At 37.5% G+C, this 16,191-nt stretch overlaps 3 protein-coding genes across 3 annotated transcripts; 2 read left to right on the top strand and 1 right to left on the bottom strand.

Annotated features, from left to right (window-relative positions):
* Positions 1-363: 363 nt before the first annotated feature.
* On the top strand, positions 364-2,355 carry LOC135632687 (NADH dehydrogenase [ubiquinone] iron-sulfur protein 6, mitochondrial-like). The gene is made up of 3 exons (XM_065141360.1): positions 364-543; positions 1,769-1,853; positions 1,952-2,355. The coding sequence occupies exons 1-3, from the start codon at positions 430-432 to the stop codon at positions 2,059-2,061; spliced, it is 309 nt and encodes a 102-aa protein (XP_064997432.1). The 5' UTR covers positions 364-429; the 3' UTR covers positions 2,062-2,355.
* A 457-nt stretch (positions 2,356-2,812) lies between these two features.
* LOC135632686 (ruBisCO large subunit-binding protein subunit beta, chloroplastic-like) lies at positions 2,813-9,032 on the bottom strand. Its single transcript, XM_065141359.1, has 15 exons — positions 8,875-9,032; positions 6,615-6,869; positions 6,391-6,516; positions 5,735-5,872; positions 5,561-5,656; positions 5,217-5,459; positions 4,870-5,104; positions 4,594-4,763; positions 4,423-4,500; positions 4,230-4,301; positions 4,028-4,132; positions 3,805-3,897; positions 3,624-3,716; positions 3,160-3,283; positions 2,813-3,057 (listed from the first exon to the last, which is right to left on the bottom strand). Exons 2-15 carry the CDS (start codon positions 6,864-6,866, stop codon positions 3,044-3,046), a joined length of 1,839 nt encoding a protein of 612 aa, XP_064997431.1. The 5' UTR covers positions 6,867-6,869; positions 8,875-9,032; the 3' UTR covers positions 2,813-3,043.
* A 229-nt stretch (positions 9,033-9,261) lies between these two features.
* LOC103978642 (uncharacterized) lies at positions 9,262-15,611 on the top strand. Its single transcript, XM_009394494.3, has 9 exons — positions 9,262-9,422; positions 9,502-9,750; positions 10,635-10,703; positions 11,060-11,089; positions 11,788-11,820; positions 12,825-12,895; positions 13,258-13,339; positions 15,015-15,101; positions 15,192-15,611. Exons 2-9 carry the CDS (start codon positions 9,649-9,651, stop codon positions 15,243-15,245), a joined length of 528 nt encoding a protein of 175 aa, XP_009392769.2. The 5' UTR covers positions 9,262-9,422; positions 9,502-9,648; the 3' UTR covers positions 15,246-15,611.
* Positions 15,612-16,191: the final 580 nt, after the last annotated feature.

A 16,191-nucleotide genomic window follows, 5' to 3' on the forward strand; every position in this document is an offset into this window, starting at 1 on the left:
ATCGTCTAGTGTTGGGCGGAGAAGATGAATCGAAGATAAATGCCTTTTGTTTCCGTCCACCCTGACGTACCTCTTTTGCTACCAGCGTTTTGAATGGAAGAGGAAGGCCTCACAAGTGGGTCCCTTGTCGGTCCCACAGTTCTGGCCCATAGCAATTGAGGAAGCCTGGACTGTTGGTTTCTGGTGATCGATGATTTGCCAAATAGGTTTATATTGACCGTATTTGAGCCAATAGTTTGACTTCTGGTCCGACACAAATGCTGACCTCGGGCCAACAGCGCCCGCTGCTTTTTGATTTGTGTTAATATCCCACGCACGAATCATGGAACAAAGGCAAAACTTTGGATAGTCGAGATCTTATGGTCTTATTTCCTTTATCAATCGAGACACCTCTCTCTCCCTCTCGTCCTCGATCTGTGTCGCTCGGCGATGGCGACGCGACAGCTTCCCCGCCTCCTGAAAACCCTAGATCCCTTCCGCGCCCCGCTGGGGACGAGGGCGATCGGCTCTCTTGTCAGCGATCACACCGCCAAATGGATGCAGGTAATCGATTCGATCCCATCGTTTCTTCTCTCCCTAGTTCTGTTTTGATCGGATGTAGCTTCGCGTGGGTGCCAACCTTGGTTCCGGCAGGGCATATTATTTCCCGATTAGGAATCTGATTGGTTTGTCCGTCTGATGGGGAAGAGCTTGCGATGTGGTCTCGATGGGATTTCATGAATTCGTCTCAAAATGTGCCTTTTTTTCCCTTAATAATTACGATTAGGGTTCGTTGGAAGGGCTTCTTTCAGTGGTTCTCCCAATAATAGTAAGTCTGTACCAAGAATTAACCTTCAAGCTTTATAGCTTTGCACTTACTATGGACAAGCATTTTGTGGAGTATATACTGATTGCTGTTTGTTGGTTGGGTAGAGTATATATTAGAACGAGAGATATGGAGAAAATGTTAGAAGCTAAAGATTTTACATGACATAGAGGTAGGTTTAATGATCTGATGCAACTCTAGCTTTAGGAAGAGAAAATGGAGGTAAAGTGAATTGAATTATCAACCATTCCAAGAAGTGAATTTCTTGATATGTTATATTATTTGATGGGAACAAGAGATTGAAGAGTGTGGTGCTTATAGAATGAAAAACTGGGATTGTTAGAACTGAGAAGAGAAATCTTGAGATTTATGTGTCACCCACCAAGTATCATTTGCACTAAGCAAATATATATCAGATAATTACAAAATTATTATGTCTATTGAAATTAGAAGTGCCAGAGAGATGGAGTGAGAGCATCGGATACTTGATCAGAAAGAGAAAGAAAGGATGTGACAGAGCTTGGTTATCTTGTAATTTAGCTACTATCAGTACTCAACCAAATGAAGGATCTATAATATTCATCTCCATTTAGTTGGGAATTATTCCAATTATATGGTGAACTTAAAACTTGATTTAGGCCCTGTTTGATACACAAGGTTCTAAAGAAAGTGAATCTAAATATAAAAAGTGTTCATGTAAAAGGAAAGAAAAAGAAATGATCATTGGCTGTTTGCTTGATGGCAAAAATGTGAGTGAAAAAGCAACTGTATCAATTTTCTTTACAATATTAGTACGTTTGTGGGGAGAAAATTTTTGCCCTTTTGGGCGGTTAGATAGAATTTTGATGCAAAACTTTCTCCTTCGACATTTTAATTCTTTTATACAATGAAATCTGACTTAGACACACTCTGTTCGATGTCTAATAAAAGTGCATCTAAAACATGTGTAAATGAGTTGTGCAGGACACCCGCAAGAAATCACCAATGGAGTTGATCAATGAAGTGCCTCCGATAAAAGTTGAAGGACGGATTGTCGCTTGTGAAGGACGTAATCATCCGACTTAGTTCCACCTCTTTTAGTAACTTCTTGCCCTCCCATCTTTTGCTCATTTCGTGATGCTGACAAAATTGCTGTTCAAAATGCAGATAGTAATCCTGCACTAGGCCATCCGATAGAGTTTATTTGCCTTGACCTAGAAGCACCAGCTGTATGCAAATACTGTGGCCTTCGTTATGTTCAAAACCATCATCACTAAGAAGACAGAATCCAGCCAAAGCGCTGAACCTTGAGTGTTCTTTTATGATCCAAGATTTATGCTGGCTGAAAATGTTCATGCTACCTTTGATTTACTCGACGTATCATAAGAAAGCTGAGCGAGTGCTTAGCTTTCCACAGCTTAAACTGGTTTATGTTGTCATTACAGTTGTTTCTCTTGGAGTGTGTTAAGTGGCTCCTTGAAATGCTTATTCTCAATAACCTATGTAGCAGAGACTAGCGTGGATTTGCCATTAGTTAAGGTATTATCAGTATAAGCATCTCACTTCGCAAACCCGGTCTGCTTTGATCATTATTAACACTGGACCTCACTGGCATTCCAGGAGGCAAATCAGTGGCAGAAAAAGAAGTTGCAAACAAATATATATGCATCAAGTTTATGTTTTGTTGGATCACTATTGTATTAGTGATATTTTATGGAATCAAATGTTAGATGGTTAAGAAATAACATATGCGTTGCTAAATGATAAGATGGATGGATATGTGGAGTGAAAGAAAGGAAAAAAAATGTCCATTAGTAAACAAATTAGTATAATTTTGATAGATAATAAAATGTGGATAAGTTACTTAAGATGATAGATTGTTTGGTTGCAAGCACTAATCCTTGATATTCACATATTTAAGAGGTAAACTGAAGCTTAGCAATGCCTCTGTCATCACAGCGTGATAAGGAATTCATCAATTATGGTTCCCAGCAAAATCACTCAGCACAGAAATGCCAAAAGCAAGCAGGAAGAGGAATTGTGGGTTTATTTGGCTGCAAAATTTCAGGAAGACGACACAATCATCATACAAATATAGAGGTTCCCATGGTGACATCTCATTTTCCTTTTGCCCTTGGAGGTTTTCACACTAGCCTGTTTGAATCACTTTCTACCAATTCGAAAACCTAACCCAGCATAGCCTCATCTGCAGCTCCATCGACTCCAATCACTCGGATTTTTAATGCTGTCTTAGTTTGACTAGTAGCCGTAACCTGTCATCAAACAGAGTATAAAGAACATATATCATACCAAAAGGGAAGTGCCGCAAAAGGCAAATGCGAACCGCAGTTAGATTAGTTCGGTCTTGGGGATACCTGAGTTGTCCATTGGATTTCCGGCAGGCACAGGCTCAGGCTCCTTAATGTCAACAACCACGACATCTGATGTGAGGAAAGTCTTTGCCACTGATGCGGCATGCTCCAAACAACACCTCACCACCTGTTTCATTTTACATGGTAATTCAAACTTTCGACAGCAGATGCAAAATGCATCGATTGCCGGATCAAATCAAGGGCAATAGCTTGGGTAGAGATTAACACGCATTTATCACTTTCCATTATTATGGAATTTTAGATTGATTTCTTACAGGCAAAAATGGTATTAACATATTTTCAAGACAAAAGTTGAAAACCTCAATCTCTATGAGAAAGCTATTTTTCAGGCAAGTAGTGTATTAATCAATTAAACTGAAGTAAAATAATTTAAATTGCTAATCCTACAGAGCATGAAAACGAACACCCATGAGTACACTAAGTTCGCAGAAAAGAGATATACAAACCTTAGTAGGGTCAATTATACCAGCAGCCATCAAATCCTCATATTTCCCAGTAGCAGCATTATAACCATACTTGAAGTTATCATTGGCCAGCACCTAATGCAATTATCAAACGATTAGCTTAAATAAAATGCAAATCTGTTAAACAAATCACTCAAGCAAAAAATCACAAGGCATCAAAGACCTTCTCCATGACCACACTTCCATTAACGCCAGCATTTTTAGCAATCAGCTTCAGTGGGTAGCCCAAGGCCCTCTTGACTATGTCCGCACCAACCTGTGAAAGTAAAATAAGAAAGAAAGGCATTGATATTGTATATCTCAGAGATGTCAATATTCAACATAGTATTGTTGTGCCATTGTTTTCTTCTTGAGGGAAAAAAATATATTATCATATATATGCTAACCTTTTGCTCGTCATTGTCAAGTGTTTCCTTGATGGCATCGACTTTTGATGCAAGCCTCAGAAGAGCACAGCCACCACCAACAACAATACCTTCCTCAACAGCAGCCTAAACATAAAAGAAATACACAAAAACAGTTGATGAAAACATAAATCATAAAAAGAGATAGCCAACTATGAAACTAATGACAGATCAACAGCCAAACCTTGGTAGCATTCAGAGCATCTTCAACTCTCAACTTCTTCTCTTTTAGTTCTGTTTCTGTTTGTGCTCCAACCTACACAAATTTGAGAAAAATGAAAGGCACAGTGTGCCATTTTGCATGTAACCATGGAGCCTAGTGTGCAAAAAAGAAACAAACGAGACGGAGTAACCTCTATGTAAATGCTTCACCCTACCTGAATGACGGCAACACCACCAGACAGCTTTGCTATTCGCTCATTAAGCTTTTCCTTCTCATATTCTTGCTCCGCAGCCTAGAAATAGAGATTGATGGAGCTTAGATGGTTTAGGAATTTAAGCTTTTATAAGCCAAAAAATGTAATAAAAAAAATTCTGTATAATACAACCTCAATCAGATTCTTTATCTGTGCAACTCTTTTAGTTACTTCCTCCTGCGTACTCCCATCTCCAACTATTGTGGTTGAATCTTTGGTGAGTACAACCTTGGCAGCAGTACCCAAGACCTCTTTGCCAGCTTTATCCAGTGAAAGGCCAACTTCATCTCTAATTACAGTAGCTACATAAAACCAACAAATAGTCAGAATCATAGGATGACTAATGAACTAATGTTACAGAAAGAACAGCTCTCAATGAGATACTTATGAAAAAGGAAATGGATCAACCTCCAGTCAATATCGCAATATCGTCAAGGTACTGACTTTTGCGGTCCCCAAATCCAGGGGCTTTTAGTGCAGCAATCTTCAGTGACCCTCTTAATTTATTCACAACAAGAGTTGCAAGGGCTTCCTGTTCAATATCTTCTGCAATTATGACTACTGGGTATCCCCCTCTTATGGCATCTTCCAAAACATTGATAAGATCTCTAGCATTGGTGATTTTCTTGTCAACTAGAAGCAACTGAATACAAATAGACGTGATTTTCAAAATACAAGCTTAACATGCATACAGATAACACGGCAATACGACTCCTGATGACATATATAGAAGTACTTCGAGTTTGAGACCAAACCTTGCAATTCTCATATTCAACAGTCATTTTTTCACTGTCTGTCACAAAGTAAGGGGAAATATAACCACGATCAAACTGCATCCCCTCAACAACGTATAGGTTGTTCTCGGCACTTTTCCCTTCTTCAAGGGTAACCACCCCCTTCCTCCCAACCTTGTTCATTGCTTCAGCAATCATGTTCCCTATCTCATAGTTGTTACCAGCACTAACAGCTGCAACATCCGCAAGTTCACTGTCTTCTACCTGCAACATAAGAATGCATGAGCATATGACAGGATTTCATGATCAGTTCCCTAACTTTTTTTCCTAGCCTGACTTTACCATTGGTTAGGAATACAGTTTACCTCCTTAGACATCTTCTCAAGTTCAGTAACTAGTGCTTTGGCAGTTTTTTCAATGCCACGAGTAATCTGAACAGGGTTAGCACCGGCTGCAACCACCTGCATGATTTACAAATATAATAACAAGGAAAGAGAAATCTATCCCTACAAAAGAAAATATATGCAGGGAAGATGTACCTTAACACCTTCCGCAATCAACCCTTGAGCAAGAACAACTGACGTAGTTGTCCCATCACCAGCCAAATCATTGGTCTTAGCAGCCGCTTGTCTTACTAGCTTGGCACCAATGTTCTCAACAGGATCCTCTAGCTCAACCTATAAGGCAATTAAAGTTTGATAAGGATTCATTTATAGTTCACATGACTAATTCAAAGACTTCCATGACTTCAAGTCTTAAATCACCAAACATCAATTTGTTACACAATTTAAGAAAAGAGAGGGAGAATGCATACTTTGCCTTTCAATTTACAGTGCACAGATTGAGGAATATTGATGACAAATATCATACAGTAAAGCAATAGAGATTATCAGTAACAAAAGCAACAAAGAAAAAGCAGCTGAGGATGCAAAATTTGGAAGACAACATTCTTATATTTTTCCTATAAGCTACAAGATTAATTCTCCAACCATTTTGACATGAAGAAAATTTTATATCCTGAATTTAGCATTATATCTACAATTTCCATAGAAATGACAATGGAGTCATACATTTACTAAGAAGTATATACAGAACTAAAACCTCACAACCAGCCATCAAATATTTGCATGCACATCACAATCAAAAGACGAAGCATATCATAAAAGCTTGGACATGAGATGCAGGGAAAACACACCTCTTTTGCTACTGTCACCCCATCATTTACAATCTTAGGTGATCCATACTTGCTTTCCAAGACAACATTCCTGCCCTTCGGACCAAGGGTAACCCCAACAAGGTCTGCAAGCTTGTTGACACCAGTCTGATATGACCAGTTGTACACATAAGAAACTATAAATGACACTTAATTTATATAAGAAAAAGGCATGCTTTGAAGAATTATATCTCTACAAAACTCACTTGTAGCTTTTTAATAGCTGATCCATCCTTGTTGAAGTATAATTCCTTAGCCATTGCATTAATCTTAGAGTTTCCTCTTCTCAGATAACACAAGCTCTGTCCCCTGCTGCTGATTGCAATAGGTGATATAGAAGAAAAAGAAGAAAACTGGGAGAACTTTTGTTTAGAAGCCAAGAGCTTCTTATTTGGTCTGACATTGCTAGGAGAAGCAATAGCACCAACAGTAGACATTGCATAGAAAGTAGCAGCCATTGCCTGTCGATGAAAAACAACACAGCTTTATAGCTCACAATGGTGTACAACAAAGATTCTCATCTACAAATTTTATAGAAACATACACATTAATGTGTCAAACAAAGCAAGATAAACATAATAATTTGTAGGTCACAAGTGATATTGTAGTGAAAGCATAAAACAAGTGAACATGGAGTACAACTTTGACAAAGGAGCATAAAGACTCAATATAGTCCAAACAAAGTCTAGTAGAAGATATTGTAATTATATTCAAGTTCATAAATGATGCATCATGCTACCTAGTCTTGCTGAAAAGTAATGGTTGGATATGTTCAGTTATCACCATACAAAATATTCAATTGATAAATGAAACTAATCATGGTGTGGCATTAAAAAGATTCAAAAATTAAATCCCACATAACTCAGGCAAAAATTTATTTGCATTATCACACAAAATGAACATAAGTTTCCAACTAAAAGGCATAACTTAAATATGGGGGATGCCATCCTAAAGTACACTGTTCTAGGATAAATCATGTGATCTTCAGCAAACTGGGTAAATTAGGTAGACTACGTCCTTTGAACCTGTTATGGAGATAATTATTCAGTTAGGTTAGATTTTGTTATGAAACTTCTCAAGAACCAAAATTTTCAACTGTCAGAAACATTAGATAACACAGTCCGCAGGTCACATTTTGTAGGTTGATTAGTCTAGCAAAATTGTATATTCTAGTTTCTTATCTCTCATATGCTTCCTATTATGGGATGTCAACACAGTGCACGTGCATGTATCACCTTTTAGAACCTAACATGCCCATCCCCTTCCCACAGTCACACAATCAATCACATCTAGTGAGTCTTTACTTTGCCCACCATCAACCTGACAGAACAGATCATATAGAAAGCATAAAACATGTATTGGTCAGATTCCTCGAATGTAGTTAACTGGCAATAAATGGATCTTTTGTTTGGGCAGAGAAATTTTTTGCAATGTATACATTCAAATCGATCTCATTCCAAGATGTAGCAACTGAAATCTTGATCCTCACAAGTTAATCATCAAGGTCATAAGCAAAAATGGGAAGATATTAACTTCCTTTAGCAGAGATATAAATGCAATACTGTACCAGAATGCAAAATGATCCTTGAAGCTAGTTGATAACATGACACTGATTTCCTTTATTAATAATCAAGCCAATACATTCAACATCAACAGCCAACAACCTTGAGGAGCAAAGAAGCTGTAAAAATCATGGTCTTAAGTAGTTAAAATGACAAAGAGAAAGCTGAGTTTCCATTGGCACTACTGGAGATGCACGGCACTTTCTATTCTGCACAACCGAGCTCTCAGTATGACATGTTATTGTCCAATTATCAGACACATGAAAAGTGAGATGAGAACCAATAACATGTGAAAACTTAGAAAGAAAAAACACATCAGTTTTCTATCTTTTATGATTTATGGTGACAATATATATATATTTATTCCTATACGATCTTTAAAAAAATGATAAGAAAACACATAGACATTTCAATTACTCCATGAATTCCCAGAATTATTATTCGACAGTTCACTATCTCCTCAGACACTGATAGTTTCAGCTTCAATATGTTTTATCCTTTTCCCCTTTTTGCCTAAAAGAAGGAAGCAGCTTCAGTTTATCTTCTTCTTCGGCGAGAAAGTTCGATTGACTACCGCCTCCCAGTCATCTCTCACTCTCCCGAGTAACACAAAAAGAAATAAGGGATAAACTTTAATATTAGCATGCTCCAATACACTTCCCCCCAGTTTTCACCTATCTTGCTGCATCTCAGAAGTCTGGGACGGTACACAAAAGGCGCAAGCTTTCTGGAGGATTAGAGTAGGAATCATCCGATCAGACACCAAATCTCAAATCTTGGTACTCAGACTTACACCATCCGAACTCTAACCAATCCATTCGTGAAAGAAACAAAGGCAATATAAGGAGGATCACTGCGACCACCAGATCGAAGACAAGAAACAAGATCGAGATAAAAATACCACCTTGAAGAAGGGTAGGGTCTCGGGATTTGAGCGGATAGGGCTCGCTCGTGCAGGATCGACTGTTGTGGAGAGGCTACCAGCGAGCCGTCGAAATGGCGGCTGATGAGGTTTTATGGGAGGCTTTCGCTTGTGGAGGTCCGGAACGATCTCGGCCGTTGGATTCAATGACGCCGAACTATCTGGAAGTCGATGGAACCTGTGATGTTTTATGGGGCTATTTACATAACAGTCCAAAGTATTTACCGTAATGACTAATACCTCCTTATTCTATTGTTAGTCTTCCTAATCCAACATTCACTCTATCCTAGACGGGTAATGGAGTCAACCCGAACCCGATCCATTCGGTGCCAGGTAACCCGAATCCGATTTAATTCGGCCTGGTTCGGATGCAGACACCGCCCCTGCTTCGGGTCTTCTTCCTCGGCGCGTGCGATTCGATCCCACCATCGACGACGACGACGGTCGCCTCTCCAAATCCGTTCCATCCGCGGAGCCGACGCTCGGTCCTTCGACGCCGCCGCTCGCTTTGATTGATGTAGTTAGAGAGGGTGAGAGGGATTAAATTGGTCCGAGGGATATATATGTAATTTTGTTCAAAGATCTTATCTTGCCTTCTCGCACGAACAGATCGAACGAAGCCTCTTTCGTTGCCACATCCCCATCAACCCTAGAATTCGAAATCCTCTATTTCTCGTGTGAAGCGATTCAACTCTTCGTTTCCGCGCCCGTTTCTGCTAGTGATAATCTCGAAAGGGGCCTTTGTTTCTTGCGCCAATGGACGGTCGTGGCGATCTGCCGATGAGTTCTCGGCATTCAAATCTTAAGAAGTCCTTTAAGCTCGGCATTCGTTCTCTTCTCACGGCCTTCTCCAAAGAGGTGATCTTTGATGTGTTCTTCTATAATTTCTCTCTGATTATTCATGAAGCTTCGGTATATGCTTCTTCGCAAAAGACGTGTGTTCAAAATATCAGCTTTGTGAAATATAGAAGATGAAATTTTGAGTTTGCTAGCTAGAGTTTGACTTCTAGATGTAATTTTGTATTGCTTCTGCTAATAAACTATTCAATTCCTGCATATTTTTTTTATCATCCACTGTAGAAAATAGTTGACGTTTGTAGAAGAACCGACCCAAAGTTTATTTAATGCAAAGAGAGCCTTGGTATGTATACAACTAGAAGTTGTTGTTCTTTAGAAGCTGACTGAATAATCCTTCATGAATAGCCCAGATCTTTGAGTGGCTTGATAGAAATGGCTGGCGATATCTAGATGAAATTAGTGGCACTATGCAGCCTTTAAAAGAATGAATTGGATAGGCGTAACATTGTGATTAAACGTATGTACCAACCATATAGCACATATAACCTGCTGTTATTCAGGCACCTTAGAAGATGTTGAAATTTCAGTCACTTTTGCTCAAATTGGAACACATTGATGAACCTGTTATCTTTGTCATGTATTTAAATCCCTAGAATGACTTGATAGGTTGTTATTACATGATATCATGACCTACTGAATTATATGTTCTTACATTTTGTTCCTTTTATAGTTGATCTAACTTTATATGAATCACTGTAAGAAGAAATAAGAGGGTTATTTAGTTGTAAATGAATCTATCTACTAATGGTCTCTGGTTATTTGTTTGCATTTATGATCTTTTGGCATATACTCCTCTTTTGTAGTTTTAGTTCTGAGCGGTTCTAATCATGTATTAAGACTTTAGTAACTATGGAAATTATTATTTGTTTAACATGTGTCTTTAGGATGTGGAGAAAGCATTTCCAACAATTACCAACTCTGAGAGAGAAAGCCTTTATCTCATGTTTGTACAGGTAACTTTTTAAAAATGTGTTTTCTAAATTGCTTAATGATTGATGAGTTTTTGCATCTAAGTGATGCCATATGTCATATCTGATCTTTTGCTAGAGATAACAGCAAGATGCTGTAAATTGTGGTTACTTTAAAAGAATATTTTAGGTATAAAGTTGATATGACAGAGTAACACTTGTTGGATGTTTGGCTGTTGAATGCCAACGTACTTTACATGTTTGATTAGTAGAGGCTGAGATCTTGATAGTATATCTTGTATGTATTCAGAGAAGGATTTACATTTTTTTCTGTGTATCTGTACTTTTTTACTTGACTGCTGTGAAGATAATATTTACGCTTTTTCTCTTTGCTTTTCCAGGTGATTAAGTCATTACATGAGAATATAGAGGTATGAAAAATTTATTCTGGGCATATATTAGTTACTTGTTTAATTTGATGGCAACACATGGTCCATAGTTCATACTAAGCTATCCGATGACAGTGTATATAGGATTGGATTATGAAAATATGATGTTCTTGGCTTTGTATCCTCATGAGGAATTGACATCCAATGGACAATCTTCTTTGTCTAACTGGTTGATTGGCACATTGTTAAGTTAGGTATAGAGTTCACTGTATATTTGAGATCTATTTTTAACCTGTTATTTTTTATTGATCATAAGTATGTTGTAGATTTGGTTCCTGCAACTTATGTCTCATGCTCATCAACATTACAATTTTCTGATGCCCTTTCCATTAATGGTAGGATGAAAATATGCAGTGTCATTTTGTATGATGATATCTAGCCATATATCTAGTTAGACAACTTGAATATGGATAAGTTACCTTTGTTATCACAAACTCTTCTAGAATGAGATGAATTTATTTCACCTAATTGTATATAACAATAATAACAAAATAAAAAAGTACCAACTATCATGGATTATTTTTCACCATTGAGCTCTGTGATTTCATCTAATTATATAAAGGTTTGTAATTTAGAAATTTTATTTTTTTTTGTTTAACTAATAGATACGTTTATTAATGTTGTAAACATACCAACAAAGCTCTTTTTTTTTTCTTCTTCTTTTTTTTTCACTTGTGCAGGAGGAGTTCGAATCTATATGTCAAGAGACAGAGGTATGCATATAACATACAAATTTTCTGATAAAGGCAGAGAGTTTGTTTCTAAGATATGGCCAACGAGTTTGCTCCTAGAATCCATATTTGTAGTTGCCACACTTGTGGTAATTTGCCTGTAAATTTTAATGAAGCATGTGGGTGATGCCATGTCAATCTTGTCAATGTAGAGAAATGAGGTAAACTAAGGGAAAAGGGATGAACAATAAAGAAGTTACAATGGTATGCCCTAAGCTCCTACATGAAGACCTGTTGGCATATATTAAGTTGATCTACGTGCCAAAAGTGATCTCATCGAGCAGAAAAAGGCTCGATGAAGCATCATAACAAGTTGTTTTATCTTGCAAAGGGCCATTGGATAGCCTTAAGTAGCTGCTAGACCGTCCAACAATTCTATGACCTCCTACATTTGCAAGTGTTTAAGCCCATTTGATAGATCCAGCCATCTGTTGTATACAATAAATCTGATTTCTTTGTTAATAACACTTGCTTTGTGTAGCAACATTGTTTGTTACTATGTTGTGTACCTCTTTGCTCGTGTGGTATCCTTTTGTACTTCTCTAGCTCTTACATTTTCTAGATCAAATGAGTTTGGTCACGATGTGTGGTGGATTGATGTCACTTCCACTGGGTTGCCATGTTGTTTGTACATTATTTATACTTCTTTTTCTCCTATAGGATCTTCTTGTTCTTTTTTTTCTCTTTCATTTTCTTTAGAAATGAGTTGGATAGGCTTCTGCCCAACCTTTCCCTTAAGGGGAAAGATACAACTCTATTAACTTTTGTTCTTCACCTTCTAAATATCATTTTAATAGCATTTGCCTTTGCAACCAGCTTGAAGAGACCTTGATGCACCTAAATGTCACTAATTTATTCTTCTAATTACATATTTTCTTACAATTATGAATTGATCTGGTAAGTGCGATTTCAAGTCAATGATGAAGTTTATCTTGTTACTTTTGATTTAATATGAAAACTTACAGAAGTTAAATTACTCATAACAGGTAGGTAAGACTCTTGATATAATAGAGCAACTTGTAGAAGAGCATAACCTTGATGTCCTTGCTGCTGATAAGTAAGTAACAAGGTCAGAAGATTTCATGATTTTCCTAATGAATGAACAATCTGCATACTGCATCAAGTTAAACGATTGGAGAGAATGGACTTCATCTGCTACATGGAGCTTCCACGATTTTTTTATGCACTGAACTCATTATAGGTTTATAGACTGTGTTGTTGTTTATGAAATATTTTGTTTATACTTGATTGGTCTGTACTAGAGTCCCTATTTTTAGATGACTTTATGCTTGCCATGTCTATATCTTGAAATTTTTGCATATCTAGAACATTCAAATATATGATAAAGATGCAAATTCACATATATTGCTATCTTTTCTGCTCTGCTAGTTTTGTTGATAATGAATGTCTCTGAATCAGGACAGACATAGGAGGCATCACGGAGAAGATATTAAAAGCAAAGAAGGATGAAATCCAAGACTTGACGAGTCTGTTGCAGAAGGTAGATTAAATTAAAAAACTTGATCTTCCTTCGGGATTATTTCTAGTACATTTGATGAAGTTGGTATGTTTGATGGTATACAATTGAATCAGTATATATATTACATATGACTAAAATAAGTATTAACTCTCTGATATTTTTTCATAGTGAATAAATAGACATTTAGGAATGAGCGCACTATCTTAAGAATTTGAATTACACCATTCCTGACATTTGCACAGAAATACAAATTGAAGAAACATCAAAAATAGGAGAGATATGCTAGTATTTGTTGATGTTATGTAGATAGCCAGTGGTAGTGGAAGTAGCTGGTTCAAGAATGGCCAAGTATTAGCTCTTTTTTATCTTCAAATACAAAAGAATAATCAGGCATACTCATATAGGTTTACTTGATTGAACATTACTTGGACACATGATGTTTTTGTCTAGTGACAAACAGATTTTGAGAGAGAACCTCCAAAAGAAGCTACATGGATTCTTCCCAAGATCATGTTAGTGAATTTATCATTGTTTATGCCATAGTTCGCTGTGTCAATTGACTTCAGCATGTATCCACTCAATTCTCATTACTGTCAACCGACGTCACTCAGTCTCCAGCCTATTTCACAACTTCATTACCAGAAATCGGTTGAAATTAGTCATAGTTGATTAATCGTGACTGTTGTATGCTGGTACAATTCTAGTGGATTGTCAACCATAAAATAAATAAAAGAAGATGAGGAATGGAAGGAGGCCAATGGCTGCCACAGGTGGCAACCAGAGGTTGAGGGCAGGAAAGTAGAGGATTGCAGAGGGAAAAACCAGGCATTTACTGTCACTGCCACATGTATTGCTTCTAGTTTTGCCTATTCCATAGATGTTTGATCAGGTGAAATACATCAGTTAGTAAAGCTGGTTGTGGAAGCCAATAAAGCAACAACATTATGGATTATTTTTGAATCATTGATTATTGAATAAATTACTTAAGCATGTGTCCATCATATTGTAATGCATCTGTGTAGACAATTTTAGAAGAATGCTGCTTTTATAACTACGAATTCTGCTGTATGTTATACTTTGAAACCTACCATGGGGAAACTATGGCTTGGGATCCTGAGCTGTAAAATGGTCTAGGCTGTAGTTTGCTTAGGTTCTTACTTGAGCTTGATTGGAGCTGTAGCAAGCCGTACGTGGCATGGCTGATTCTGATACTGAAGTGGACAACCTTATCCTGTGTGTGGTAGTGTCTCTGTATGCAAGGAAGGCTGCATGCTTCTGATCCTTTCAGATTCTGCAATGGAAGTAGGTTCATACACTATGCTTGCTCTTACTGCTTAAACCTATTGGCAGTTGTGTTCTGTTAGCTATTTCTTTTTTGCCTTAAAGCGAATACTGCTTCCTTTTAGCAGATCATGCTAATTCCCTTTTTCTAAATTTATATCGAGGTTTCTCAAGAATCATTCTTTGCTTAAATTGCACCCATTAGGCAGGTCTCTTCACTGCCATATGCTGTTTTTAGTTTTTGGTCAAGTGCTCAACATAGGTTTTGGGAAATGACTTTTGTTTGGTTGATGTTTGTTAGGTTCTTGAAATCTCTGGTTTTCTTGAGCTGTGCTTTATAGCTGACCAGTGTTGACGTGACAGGGCAGGGGTGATGATGATGAGTCTTTCTTACTACTTGCTGCTTTTCATTCAGGTTGATGATTACAACAATGTTATGAAGGCTCGCATTGAGTCGCTTAAGACTAGTCAGGATCTCTCCACTGCAGACATTGTGGAGCAGGTATGGATGGCAGCAAGTTTAATGCCTTCTTGTAATAACTTGTGTTGTGCTTCTCAGCATCTTGTTGCTATTTTGGTTTTCAATTTGCAGTTGAGAAGCTGGAATGGCTACTTTGAAAAGTACCATGGCAGCTTGAACGGGTGAAGCCAGTGTTTGGTGAAGAATGCCACATGTCAAAGCTTAAGCTATGAGAGAATCTTTCCAATTGTTCATCTCAGTTCCAGTGAAGGAAGATTGAGCTTAAGATTTGCTCCTTTGTTTCACTGTCACTGATCAAGAAACAAGATTTAACTAGCCTCTACGGAATCTTTGACTACATTTTCTATTGCAATTATAGATAAGGGCATCATCCTTACTGTTTGCAGTTGCATCTTTTTCATGAATGATTATGATGCTACATTGGACTGCTGCCTTGACAGATATTTGCTTCTACTTGTTTGCTCAATCAACTACTGTACATTTGATGAATAGGTGTTTGCTTAGATCAACCAAGATGTTTTCCTCGATCAACAGTTGTATTGTAAGTGTATTTCAGATAAGTGGAACTTGAACAAAGATCTGTCATGCATAACTGTGTAGGGGGTTTAAACTTTTCCTTTAAGCTTGAAATCCAAGACATGAACAAGGGAAGGAGGTGTGACATAAATCCATATCTGGTTGATTCAGGAAATGTTTATTACAATTGATGGAAACATGAAATAATAGACAAAAATAATAATTTTAATATTTTAGTTAGTGATGATGGACCACATTGATGGTGGCAGGTGACGATGTCGTTGGAGACGTCAGTAGTTGTTATAAATGAAGAAAATAATAATGAGAGATAAGGGTCATTTTACATTTGCATCGACATTGATATAATTATCGAGCGGTTCTTTCATCACTTTTGCATCTATATTGGAATCAACACAGTTGCTAAGTGACCTTTTCGCTAGTCTGCATTTACGTCGTCATCAACTCAATTGTCGAGCGACGAAAGGATAGTCGACATAGATACTAAGCAACTCTTTCATAATTGGACAATACAGATGCAGAGCGGTCCTCATCTCTCGTTGTTGTTATCCTCATCCACATAATCACTCGTAGCTCT

Source organism: Musa acuminata, chromosome BXJ3-3 (assembly GCF_036884655.1).
Source record: "Musa acuminata AAA Group cultivar baxijiao chromosome BXJ3-3, Cavendish_Baxijiao_AAA, whole genome shotgun sequence".
NCBI classification, from domain to species: Eukaryota; Viridiplantae; Streptophyta; class Magnoliopsida; order Zingiberales; family Musaceae; genus Musa; species Musa acuminata.

Bases quoted from the DNA above. Each gene is read 5' to 3' on its own strand.
- LOC135632687 (XM_065141360.1), top strand. From the start codon at position 430: ATGGCGACGCGACAGCTTCCCCGCCTCCTGAAAACCCTAGATCCCTTC. The intron at 544-1,768 runs GTAATCGATTCG...TGAGTTGTGCAG, and splicing joins ACACCGCCAAATGGATGCAG to GACACCCGCAAGAAATCACC. The intron at 1,854-1,951 runs GTAATCATCCGA...TTCAAAATGCAG, and splicing joins GATTGTCGCTTGTGAAGGAC to ATAGTAATCCTGCACTAGGC.
- LOC135632686 (XM_065141359.1), bottom strand. From the start codon at position 6,866: ATGGCTGCTACTTTCTATGCAATGTCTACTGTTGGTGCTATTGCTTCT. The intron at 5,873-6,390 runs GTGTGTTTTCCC...ATTGCCTTATAG, and splicing joins GGGTGACAGTAGCAAAAGAG to GTTGAGCTAGAGGATCCTGT. The intron at 4,501-4,593 runs GTTGTATTATAC...CTCTATTTCTAG, and splicing joins AGATAAAGAATCTGATTGAG to GCTGCGGAGCAAGAATATGA.
- LOC103978642 (XM_009394494.3), top strand. From the start codon at position 9,649: ATGGACGGTCGTGGCGATCTGCCGATGAGTTCTCGGCATTCAAATCTT. The intron at 11,090-11,787 runs GTATGAAAAATT...TCACTTGTGCAG, and splicing joins CATTACATGAGAATATAGAG to GAGGAGTTCGAATCTATATG. The intron at 15,102-15,191 runs GTATGGATGGCA...TTCAATTTGCAG, and splicing joins CTGCAGACATTGTGGAGCAG to TTGAGAAGCTGGAATGGCTA.